Source organism: Dunckerocampus dactyliophorus, chromosome 11, assembly GCF_027744805.1.
Source record: "Dunckerocampus dactyliophorus isolate RoL2022-P2 chromosome 11, RoL_Ddac_1.1, whole genome shotgun sequence".
NCBI classification, from domain to species: Eukaryota; Metazoa; Chordata; class Actinopteri; order Syngnathiformes; family Syngnathidae; genus Dunckerocampus; species Dunckerocampus dactyliophorus.
Genome location: NC_072829.1, coordinates 28,396,137 through 28,407,948, shown reverse-complemented (window position 1 = coordinate 28,407,948; position 11,812 = coordinate 28,396,137). Strand labels below are relative to the sequence as shown.

General features: G+C 41.3%; 2 protein-coding genes across 2 annotated transcripts; both read right to left on the bottom strand.

The window, feature by feature from the left end:
* Positions 1-1,280: 1,280 nt before the first annotated feature.
* Positions 1,281-6,154, bottom strand: ran (RAN, member RAS oncogene family). The gene is made up of 7 exons (XM_054791950.1): positions 6,044-6,154; positions 5,210-5,258; positions 5,005-5,089; positions 3,491-3,616; positions 2,008-2,195; positions 1,754-1,924; positions 1,281-1,673 (listed from the first exon to the last, which is right to left on the bottom strand). Exons 2-7 carry the CDS (start codon positions 5,243-5,245, stop codon positions 1,629-1,631), a joined length of 651 nt encoding a protein of 216 aa, XP_054647925.1. The 5' UTR covers positions 5,246-5,258; positions 6,044-6,154; the 3' UTR covers positions 1,281-1,628.
* A 731-nt stretch (positions 6,155-6,885) lies between these two features.
* On the bottom strand, positions 6,886-11,668 carry ndufs8b (NADH:ubiquinone oxidoreductase core subunit S8b). Its single transcript, XM_054792296.1, has 7 exons — positions 11,612-11,668; positions 10,537-10,585; positions 10,408-10,467; positions 10,238-10,327; positions 8,316-8,488; positions 8,067-8,195; positions 6,886-7,284 (listed from the first exon to the last, which is right to left on the bottom strand). Exons 2-7 carry the CDS (start codon positions 10,583-10,585, stop codon positions 7,153-7,155), a joined length of 633 nt encoding a protein of 210 aa, XP_054648271.1. The 5' UTR covers positions 11,612-11,668; the 3' UTR covers positions 6,886-7,152.
* Positions 11,669-11,812: the final 144 nt, after the last annotated feature.

The following is an 11,812-nucleotide window of genomic DNA, read 5'->3' as shown; positions in this document are numbered from 1 at the left end:
CACACTCACGCATGCGCAAACACATCATGGGGGCACAAGGATGAAGCCACGCCCACGAGCCACCTGCGCCGCCGGTGCATTCAGGTGTTGTGGGACAAACCGTACACTTCAGCACAAAGCTGAGCAAACACTTCAATTGATAAAGTTCGGTAGTCCCAAAACCTTTTTGAACGGCTCATTTTTGTCAAACCGGTGAAAAACAAAAGCGTGGCTAATTTAAACGGTAAATGGTCAATTAGTCATTGAAACAGCAGACGCACGTGTGCCAATGTCACCAATATCAAGCAATATAGTTCATTAATTTATGATTTCATAAAGTGCTGCTTAATTGGTATCTTGCATTTATTTATACGTTATACAATGTCATTTTTCCCCGACTGTATATTTGTTTATTGATCCTATATGTTATACATTTCAATTTATAGGTATTTACTGTTTTTAATTCCTTCTTTTTTCTTTCTTCACTGCATAATATATTACTACATATCTTTTTTTCTCTCTCCCAATTAGAAAATGCTGACATTTAAACTGTGTCCAAAATGCGTCCCGAGGCTATGTGCAGCCCACGGCTCACGTTTTTAGGCTCCGCATCATATTCTAAACACAATAACAAACACGGCCGGGGCCTCATATCAAAACAACACACGCTGGTAGGCGCAGCGTGTATTTTACCGTCCAAGAGTGAAAATCCATCTTCAATCCAATGCCGTTAAGGAAGTCCCGCTTATTTCTTTTACCTTTTAAATCTAAAATGCAGTTAAAACATCTATGGGGACAATATTTCCAATGCAGTGTTCCAACTTGACAACACAATTCGTAAAATGGACTCGCACACGTATCCTATCAGCTATAACAGTTGTGATGGGAGTATTATTCAGATGGACATGCAAACACCACTTTTTAAATCCAGATCAGTGTACAGTAGTGGACATCTTAGTGCCACAGTGGACATAAGACTATTACGTAACCGCCAAACAGCAAGAAAATTAAATACGTACCTGACTGAACATGACTGCCCTCTGGTGGCCTTAAATGGACAAACCGCTACAACTTTAGCTTTCATTTTGCAGGGCTTGATAAAACAGGACAAGTAGATTTTCGCCAGGGTCAGACTTAAGGGGGGGAAGTAACCAATGCGGTTTATTCAGAATAGTGGCACAGAAGGCGGGCGGGTGGAGAAAACCTTGGAAAAATGCCAGCTTTTGCAGGTGAGAAAAGGGCTTCAGAGCCACAATAGTGGCGTGACCCAGGGAAAACTAAAGAACACAAATGTGGACATGTTGTATTGAGAATGTCTTTATTCAAACGTTACTCCCTTAGTGCTTCCAACACACCGTACAACAGCATTATGAGCTGGGTTAAGTGCAGTGGATGGTGCTCGACGAAGAGGAGCATGTTGCCATGCCAACACTAGGGTGGATGCATGTGTCTATACAGTGAAATTCAACAGCAACTTTTTCCACCAAGTTTTGCTCTTTTTCTTCTTTGAACTGAGTTTTTAAAACAAAAAGAATTCAAAAATAAAAAATCTTAAGGGGTTTACAGTTAGGGGGGGAGGGGCAAAATTCCAACAAGTTGACTTCCACAGTAGGGAAGGGAACGAAGGGTGGGGGTGCTCAGGTAACAGGTTAGAGGTCATCTTCGTCATCTGGGAGTGCCGTTTGTGCTGCAACCTGGGAGGGTGGCAGGAGAACAGAATTAAGTCAAGTCACTGCTCAGGGGTTTAAGTTTCCAGTGGCCGTATGCAACTTACTTGAAGCTCCTCCTCATACTTGGCTGCCATGTTGGGATCCATTGCGACTTCTGGGGGCGCAAGGGCAGGCATTTCCACAAACTCCATGTTGGGGTCTCCGGCTAATTTCTTCGCTAGCCACAGGAAAGGCTTCTCAAAGTTGTAGTTACTCTTGGCCGAAATATCGTAGTACTGCAAAGACCGCGGTCAACGAAAGTTAGCGCCAAGCGTTCACTGTAGCCACCCACGACGGACCAAAAACATCTGAAGCTTACCTGCAGGTTCTTCTTGCGATGGAAGACGATGCTTTTGGCTTTGACTTTCCTGTCTTTGATGTCCACCTTGTTGCCGCACAGCACGATGGGAATGTTTTCGCACACGCGCACCAGGTCGCGATGCCAGTTAGGTACGTTCTTGTACGTGACGCGGGAGGTGACGTCGAACATGATGATGGCACACTGGGCTGTTGGAAGGCAAACGGTTTGCATGCTTTCACTGTGGCGGGCTTCAAAAGGCAGTCTATGCAACACTCTAAAAAGGCCCCACGTCATGCAAAACTGACTTAATATACAGCGAAACCTCGGTTGACGTGTTTTTCAGGCAACGGTGAATATTGACGCCAAAATTTTGGCTCAGTTTACGTTAATTTTCCAGTTAGTCAACAATGCAGTCACAAAATGGCAACCGGAACTCAAAGTCAGCTACGTCATCAGCAGTTGACTTTCAAAAATGTCAACATAAATCAAATCAAGTTTTCGTAGTTTTACAAGTATTAAACTCTAGCTGCTCACAAATGAAAGGGATAAACGAACATTTAATGTCACTTTTACCTTCACTGAGGACGCGATTGTTCTCAAACACGATGTGGCAGCAAGGTCAACCACCACCTTCCAGTTTTGACATGAGTTATTTAATGATTTTCAATTCAATAGTTTTTCATCTGCATGAATACTTCCCGTGGCTCCATTTTGGGTTATTGAGGAGAGGAACACTATCCAATTCAGGAAATAACTCATGGAAAAACAGGAAGGAGGCGTCCGTGTGGTGTCTCGCTGTCACATCAAGAACCACATCTTCAGCGAAGTTAAAAAATAAGCTTAAATGATCATTTATCCATTTCATTCATTATTTAGATGCATTTTGAATTGTTTAGTGCAGGTAAAAAATATAAAAAACATGTTTTGTGTTAACATTTTTGGCTTTCTGGAACAGATTAATTGGACTTAAATGATTTATGGGGAAAAACTCATTTGGTTCGCATCAGTTTCCATTAAGAGACGGCCTTTCTTGAAGGAATTAATGGCGCTATCCAAGGAAACATGTCACAGGAGCCCATTTATGACCACCAAAAATGTATCATCATCCTCCCTCTTTGAGGAGAGACGCTCATTTTTTGAAGTGACTCCCTCATGGGCATCAAACCAAGAAAAGCTTTCCCCTGCCTTAGAATGATGTTATATCTAATATAGCGTCTGGACAAGTGCAGAGTTACGGTATATACGTACAAAGTGGGTAACAGCACTTCTTTGCCGGACACGGGCATGGACAAGCAGCTCATCAGCATTAAAGCTCCAGACAAAGCAGTGTGTTCCCGTTAGGGCTAGCTAAAAGCATTTTTAAAAACAATCTAAAATCCAGAATCAAGGCTAGATTTTGGCCAAAACTGAACACACAGTTGCAGAACTCCTGGGACGCATTCAAAGTTGCTAAGAAATACACAGGACCTTTAAAAACGGATGCCAAGTGAATGACGCGCACCTTGAATGTAGTAGCCATCTCTCAGGCCTCCAAACTTCTCCTGTCCAGCCGTGTCCCACACGTTGAACCTGATTGCTCCTCTGTTGGTGTGAAAAACCAGGGGGTGCACCTCGACTCCTAGCGTAGCTGCAAGAAAAAGAGAAGCCATCAGTTACTCACCGAGCCCACTTAGAATGTCTCAAGTGGTCAGTTAGGAAGGGGCCGGTTACTGGTCTCTAGGTAAACCACGGTATGAAAATGTCGTTTCTACAATGACAGAACGTGGGGGTTCAGCGCAGCCACTCTGTGGAAATACTTTGTCACGTCCAGTGTCATTTCTCGCTGTCCAAACTGGGCTTTGGATGTGCTGAAACCACAGGCGTGTGTGCCACGTTGCCGTACACCGGGCACAGATAGCACAAGCGTTGTTAGCTGCCTCAATAGCATTGAGCGACGCCGGCGCCACACTGTTGTGGGTTGACATATTACTCAAGCGGAGGGTGGCCAAATGTGGAGGGCGTGATTGAGAAGGAGACAGGAGTGTCATAAAGCATTTACTCTCCACTGAACAACAAGCAACAACCACTTAACGCCTCAGTTGCCATCAATCACATGACCAGGAAACACAAGTTTGTGCGGCTATGAAATAAAGTAACATTCACAGTCTAAAAAAAAAAGTATGTTGTGACCTTCTTGGGTGTCTTGATTGCTTCTGGTTGGCAGACTGCATTTGTGATTTAGACTTAGGACTTTACTTTTCTCTTTTCCATAAAGATACAACGGAACCTCTGCCCCGGTTAACATGGTTTTCAGTTAACATCCAAAACCTTTGCTAAAATTCTGCCTTGGCTTGCGTCTGCTCGTCCGCATGTTTAGTGTCCGAAAATACCGCCTGGTTCGTTACGCCGCCATCTTGGACCACACGACCAAGAAGAAATTATGCCATACTTGCATGTGATCTCGCAAAGCACTGTGGGCCACGGGCGCCGTTTTAGAACAGCATGTGTTAACCATTTCCACGGCTTAAAGAGAATACCGTCGTCATTCTGGAAGTATGTATATGTGATGCGAGTGGCTCCGTCATCGGCTGCTGTGCACACATTTTCTACGTTAAAACGACCAGGTACATATTTTTATTTATTTGTACAACGCATTTCTAGCAGAATTTTGTTAATGGATATTTTGTTAATGACTTGTTTTGTGGAGGTTTCCATCAAAACGTGGTATTCATTTGCATCACTTTCTGCATGTACAACTATAATCGTCTATAAAATGTGTTCTGTGTTTAACATTTTTGGGTCTCTGGAACAGATTAATTGGATTTATATTTTCTATGGGAAAATTTGCTTTGGTTAGAGTCCGTTCTGGTTTGAGTCGGACTTTCTGGAACCGATTCATGGCGTTCATCAAGGCACCACTGTATTTCAAAGTAACACATTGTAGAGCTGGAATTATAATACCGTGACACCGTCCAACTGATATTTTTGCCCCCATGTTATCACACCCGCCCGTGCCTAGTCACAGTTTATACTCACCAACATATTTCTTTTCAAACTCTCCAGTGAGATGTCTCTTGACAAAAGTTGTCTTCCCAGTTCCACCATCGCCGACCAGCACGAGCTGTCAAAGGGAAACAAAGCACAGTTAGTTCAAACTGGTTCACGCCGGTTTGTGAACGTGCACATTGTATTAATATTTATTTTTCGTCGTTCCAAGTATTGCCATCATCGCCACTCTTACCTTAAATGTGGCCGCTGGAGGGGGGTTATCCGCCATGGTAGTCACTTAACTGCCGAGAATAAAACAAGGCGGGATTGTTAGCTCGGGCAGGTTCTTTGCTACATGCTAGCTCGGAGTGAGAGATGTTAACAATGGAGTTGGACCAAACATGATTCAATAGTTTTAAACTGTCGTTTTCTGGTTCGTGCGGCTGTGAACTATGAAACGTGTATGGTTATAACATAATGGCGCCCGTGCACATCGGAACGTTCTCGTACATTCTATAGCATTATAGCCTAGCTTAACTTACGACACTAGCCAATATTATACCAACAATAAGCAAAAGGTAATAAACAAGGAGGGCCCATATTAGACAAAATGGTGAGGCTAGCTTGGATTCCTGCATTTAAACGTCACTTTAGCTTGTTAAAAAGATTGGAACAATCGAAGTGGAAGACAACACATGGAGTAGCGCGATGTAGCACAGCACATATCACAGCTCACATATCATCACCTACAGTGTAAGAGTGCACATATTTTCATACAACTAATAAGTTTAAGAGGACAAAGAAGCAACGCTATAACCGTAAATTGTCTCTGTTAGCCAGTTAGCACGCAGCATGGGCGCCATTCTTTCGCTCTACGCCATGCTAACTTTGCTAGCAAGTTAGCACCGATGTTGCATACAAATAGATTCACTTAGAAAACAGAAGGCACAGCACGTAGAGACGCCTTCAACGCGGCGCAGAAGCAAAAAACACCTCTTGAAGAAAATGGTACCCCCGCTTTAAGCACTCTCTTGAAAACTAGTCAAAACGTGGAAGGGCCTTCTCAGGAAGAAGCCAAGAGACTTACCGGTGGTGTTGCGAAGAGAGGAAAGAGTAAATGGCTGCGTACGCGGGAGATTCAGCGTGGCCTTATGAGTCAGCTTCCGCCCTTATCATGTGACCTGCGTAGCGGCAAAACTCCCTCCAAAGGCGAGCGCCGCTAAATTACTGCTGATGACGTCACCCTCCTTTGTCTGTGACTTCATAGTAAAAGTGTCCACTGTTTCATGTATGTGACGTCATAACGTGTGCTCTATTGTTACTGGGAGGGAATAAACGTAACGGCTTCCCATTTGCAGAACGTTCGAATTATAAGTTATTAATTTCACGTTTGACGGTATTTTAATTTGAATTCTCACCAGCTAGAAAATAAAATATTTTTCTTACACAAATACTTTTGCAGATACCGCATGTTGTTTATTTATATTTAATTAGGAGCATGTTTTTGTCTAACACTTTCAAACATGTATTAAATATTTAGATAAAATCCAAATATAAAATAAACCCAGCCTATGTATCTAACGTATTGTATCCATATTACAGTATTGTATATGTGTAATATGAGACAAACATGAAGATGTGTTTGACTCATATATTTAGATTTTATTCATCAAATAAACTACTCACTGAAATACCGAAATGGCACAAAAAGAAAAATCCAGTAGCATATAACAATACTTTTTTGTTTCCAAAGTTGTTTTTTAATCATTCTTATTTAGTTTTGGTTTGTTTCTTTTTTTTTAAACTTGTATAGTATTGATATACCATTGAATTTTTTTTCATTTTAATTTTCATCTGAATGAAGTGTATACTGACGCACCCTGGACTGGTCACCGGCCAATCACAGGACACATTTTGACAACAGTCACATTTTGAAAACCTAATTTATTTCAAGATTTTTGTAGCATGAGGGAAAACACAAATACAAGCCTTGGCTGTGAAACAATAAGTTATTTATGCAGCTGACAAAAATCACAGCGTGTGCTGAGGCTAAACACTGTAGGCTATAAAGCCAACATCAGGTGTCAGATTTTATTCCTTACGCAAAACAAATATTTGTAAAGCTGCTAATAGATGCTGATGCACTGGACTGGACTTGCATGTTGGACACATCCAGACGGCTTACGCTGATGAGTCTTATCTGTACAGGTAGTCTGCTTGGATGTTAGCTGCAATCTCAGCCTCCCACCGGTCTCCATTGTTGAGGAGCTTCTCTTTGTTGTACAGCAGCTCCTCGTGTGTTTCTGTTGAGAACTCAAAGTTTGGACCCTGAAGGAAGGAGAACAACCACAAGTTTTAAACTCCGTGTTGGATATATTTACAGGTGCAACTGGCATTTCAGAGTTTCACAATATATACCGCATGTATCCAAATATGCTAGGGATGTCCCGAGCCACATTTTATTATTATTTTTTAATAATAAGCTTTTGTTACAAACATGAATTTCTGGAATTGAATATGGTTCTGAAAATAGCTCTTCAAAGCATTAAAACTAATGCAAACCAATTTACTTTTTTATTACACAGCATGACCAACAATATTATTTGCCTTTCGTAGCAAACCACTGTTGGATTATTAGGGACCTGACCCCTAATCCAATAAAAGATCCAATGAAAGATCAAATTGGCAGTACAAAATACTTTTAGGGTAGGACCAATCATTTGACGTGGTTATAGATCAGTTTGTGGTGTGATTTAGAATATACGACTTTCTCTTTCAACAAACTCTCTTCAGCACAATAGTTATTTATTGACGGTCCCTAGTGCAAGTTAGAGCAGCACTTCCCGTGCGAGCAATGGCAGAGCAGACATCTTTCATTTGGGTAGCCAAGGTGGGACCATTAATAATAAGTTGATACCTGAAATAACATCAACTGTGCACATGTGTTACCAACTATAGAAGACAGAAAACACAGAACATGTGTGATGTAATGTGTGAAACTGAATTGAAAATGTTTTTAATAACTGAGAGGCATGTTATAAAAGGTATATAGGAGTACCAAGGGGTCGGGGGGGTATCTTGAAGGATCTACTGTATTTCAAGGGCTTCACCTCAACAATGGCATCCACCGGACAGGCTTCCTGGCAGAAGCCACAGTAGATGCACTTGGTCATGTCAATGTCGTAACGCGTCGTCCTCCTGCTGCCGTCGGCTCGAGTCTCAGCCTCAATGGTGATGGCCTGGGCAGCATCAGAGCAGAAAACCAAACATCACATCAACAGAGCAATTAGTAAACCATATGAGCTACAAATAGAGGAGAGAACAGACACGCAGCTGTGTGTGCGTGTGTTCGTGATCACCTGAGCGGGGCAGATGGCCTCACAGAGCTTGCAAGCGATGCATCGCTCCTCCCCACTGGGGTAGCGACGGAGGGCGTGCTCACCACGGAAGCGAGGTGACAGGGGGCCCTTCTCAAAGGGGTAGTTGATGGTAGCGGGTTCACGGAAAAGATAACTCATGGTCATACCTAAACCTGAGGGAGGGGCCAAAGAATGATTTACAACATACTGTACTGTAATTACAGCCAGGGAGTTTAGTATTAGGACGGGGCAACTCATTATACTGTTTGAAACAAGGTAATTCATTTTTTAAGACTTTAATGATTTGGAGTGCATGAGAAAGTGGGAAGGAAAACGTAGCTCTCTTTGACCACAGCTGAGTAGCGCAATCTGCATTTCAATAAGCATGCAGAAGTTGCTGACCATCCACGATACTTGAAATGCAGCTACTGCCATCTTGTGGAGTAAATAAAAAGCCAGAACGTCGTCCCTCGCTCGACCGTCGTGCCCTCACTCTATTGCGGGCTTTCGAAAAAATAATTCATGAATAATCGCTGTTTTGTGGTTGAATATGGATTATTATTAGGAAAAATACGCATATTTAAGCAAATTGTACTTATTCTTGCCTTAAATTAAGCATTTTCAGGCATAAAAATGGCTAAATGAACTAAAATACAAATACAAGGAAGAAGCGTTGTAAATTGTAAATGTAGTATTCTATATTGGCCACTAGGTGTCAGTAATTGTTCGGTGAGGCAGGCACCAGGCACGATAGTCAGAACAGGCATTTATTGCAGGTTTAAATGATCTCACAACAGGCACAATAATAACCTAATAATTAATTAATATTAATAACACGGACTACTGTTGGGGTCATAACCCAAGACAACCTAAAACTGAACTCTGAACCTCTGACATCACTTCCTGTCCGCCTGCAACTAAGGTCCCCTTTGGGAACACATTTACTGCGACACACACAGGCGTTTTATTTACGTCATAAATGGCTTATTTACTTTTATTATGTCTCCTATATTGGGTAATACGAGTATAAATCCATTTAAAGCCACCATTACAATACATTGATGAGACAACAGCCACCGCAGGAAGTACGCTGTCCAGAAAAAACAACAAGGTACTGCTAACGCGTGAGTGTATGTTATCTTATTTATGTGTAATGGCTTATTTTCTCTGATTCTATCTACTATATTGGGTAATAAAAGTGTAAAGCTGACTATAGGGGCGTAATTTCATGTCTAGTGGGCTCTAATAATGTTAAAAACTGTATTTAGAAGATCGTAAACGGGTTTTCTATGCTCTATGAAGAAGATATTTGATTTATAAATAAGGAATCCTACTTTGCGGAAATTGATTTATCACGGTTCTCTGGAACCAATTAAATGCACTAAACGAGGGACGACTGTGTCAGTATCTATCAGTGCCCACAGCTGTTAAAGCTAATATAATTGGACAGAGACATTCACTGGAGAATTTACAGTATGTAATGAGCTAACATCAATTAAAAAAACGATTACTCAAAACGCACTCAGAAATTGCTTATAAATGCTAAATATGCTGTCTCAGAGCCTACATTGTAATGCCAGTCAACACGTCATAGCTTAACGATCCACAAATACCATGCTTACATGCCCTCCTATGGGCTGTGAGAAGTATCACAGTACCGTGGCCATCAGAGCGATCAGTTTGAAAATTTTGAGAGTACTGCATTCAATGCAACTGGAGAGTTGTACAAATCAGACAAATGCACTGAATATGGCGCATAATGACATTAGTGTTGCTGACTTGTTCCTAAGCATTCACATAATGAGCAAACAATGCGTCTACTAGGCTACGATACTAGGGCAGTCTGGAATGTGGGTGGTTTTGTTTTGTACATTGCTAACACGAATAGTGGTGATCATGCTAGCAAATGAATGATGTGGCACCTCTGAAGAGCTCTGTCCATAGGAGAGTGGTTGCAGCACGGTCAGTGATGGACTTCAAGTCTGTGGGCTGCTCTTGAGCATTAACATACTCTGCAATGACAGGGAGACGGTTAAAAACATGACATTGAATGCAGATATCGCAGATCTATAAGCCGGAACAGAGGACTCACTGAAGCCGCTGCGCTGCACACTGACGCTGAATGGACGTGCAAGAGTGCATCCAAACGTGCCTGCAAATTCACACAAATGTGTTTTTAATGTTGTAATTTTAAAAAATATCACTGTTGAATAGGAAGTACCTGGCTTGGCGTAGCAGTAGAGAAGACGCAGACTCAGTGAAGCAGACATCTAAAGACATTTTTTTTAAATCAAATAAAAAGATACAATCTAATATGGAAGTCCTTTCCGCCATTGAAAGAAAAAAAAATCCCAATGGTAAGTCATAATAAAGAGAGAAAAAGTCAACATTACGCGATAAAAAGTCATAATTATGAGATAAATAGTCCCCATTATGGGATAAAATTATGAGTTACAAACTGCACGTGTCCTCGTCTTTACTGGCGCCTTTGTCACATGACAATCGGCACATGTGCAGTTTGTATTTTAACTTTTTATCTCATAATTATGACTTTATCTCATAATTTCCCCTTTTTATCTCATAAATTAGATTTTTTAACTCTTAATTATGACTTACAATTATTATATTTTTTTCTTTCAGTGGCGGAAACGGGCTTCCATAATCTAAATATCGAATGTTGACTTTATTGACACGACTCTGAAGAACACCGTCAACAACTGTAGGAGCGCCGCCCAGGAGGTAATGCCTGGTAGTACACAAACTGCGTGACACATTTGAGGTATGCCGGAAGAATCGAAATAAACTAACTGTGAGCATTCACGTGTTGTGTTGTTCGAAGGCTGTTACCTACGGGATTTATAACATGAATATGCGTGGGTGGGTTTAAACAGTTGGTGGGTGGGTTTAAACAGTTTAAAACACGTGGCCTGTCATATTGCATATAACGCCACTAACATATTAAGTAATGATGCGCAGGTACATTTATTTCATAATTGCTACACAACATTGTGTCGTACTTCAGCAACATAACAAAAATGTGTTTTTCGGATAAAATAATAATTATAATGTCTAGGTCTGACGTTTAATAACACTGACAGAGCATCACGCGACGCTTTCAAAATCTCATAGGCTAGCACACAAGCTAACTTGGCAAAACAGAGGACTATCTCTATCCGTTAGATAGTTGAGAAGTTCAAATAAGTGTTCATTAGTCAGTCGACAGTTCCTGATGTTGATATTTTAATTAAGAAACTATAAGTCGTCGTTTGTTTATATTGACCTTTGGTAAGTCTTACCTCTGCTGTCTGTGTAGCTCTTCAACCGGAAGACACCCCTAACTGACATGCGCAGTAAGGGCCAGGGTGCATTCATGGCCCTCGGTAATTTGTGAAACAATACAGTACAGTACAATACACTGTACACTGTTTTTTTTTTAGCATTCTTTAATTCTATCCTGATTGGATTTTTGTTCAGATGATGATGATGATGCTGTATTG

Bases quoted from the DNA above. Each gene is read 5' to 3' on its own strand.
- ran (XM_054791950.1), bottom strand. From the start codon at position 5,245: ATGGCGGATAACCCCCCTCCAGCGGCCACATTTAAG. The intron at 3,617-5,004 runs GTGAGTATAAAC...TTTTTCTTGCAG, and splicing joins GTTTGAAAAGAAATATGTTG to CTACGCTAGGAGTCGAGGTG. The intron at 2,196-3,490 runs GTGCGCGTCATT...GCCTTCCAACAG, and splicing joins AGATGGCTACTACATTCAAG to CCCAGTGTGCCATCATCATG.
- ndufs8b (XM_054792296.1), bottom strand. From the start codon at position 10,585: ATGTCTGCTTCACTGAGTCTGCGTCTTCTCTACTGCTACGCCAAGCCA. The intron at 10,328-10,407 runs GTGAGTCCTCTG...CTGTCATTGCAG, and splicing joins TGTGCAGCGCAGCGGCTTCA to AGTATGTTAATGCTCAAGAG. The intron at 8,489-10,237 runs GTGCCACATCAT...CCCCTCCCTCAG, and splicing joins ATGGACAGAGCTCTTCAGAG to GTTTAGGTATGACCATGAGT.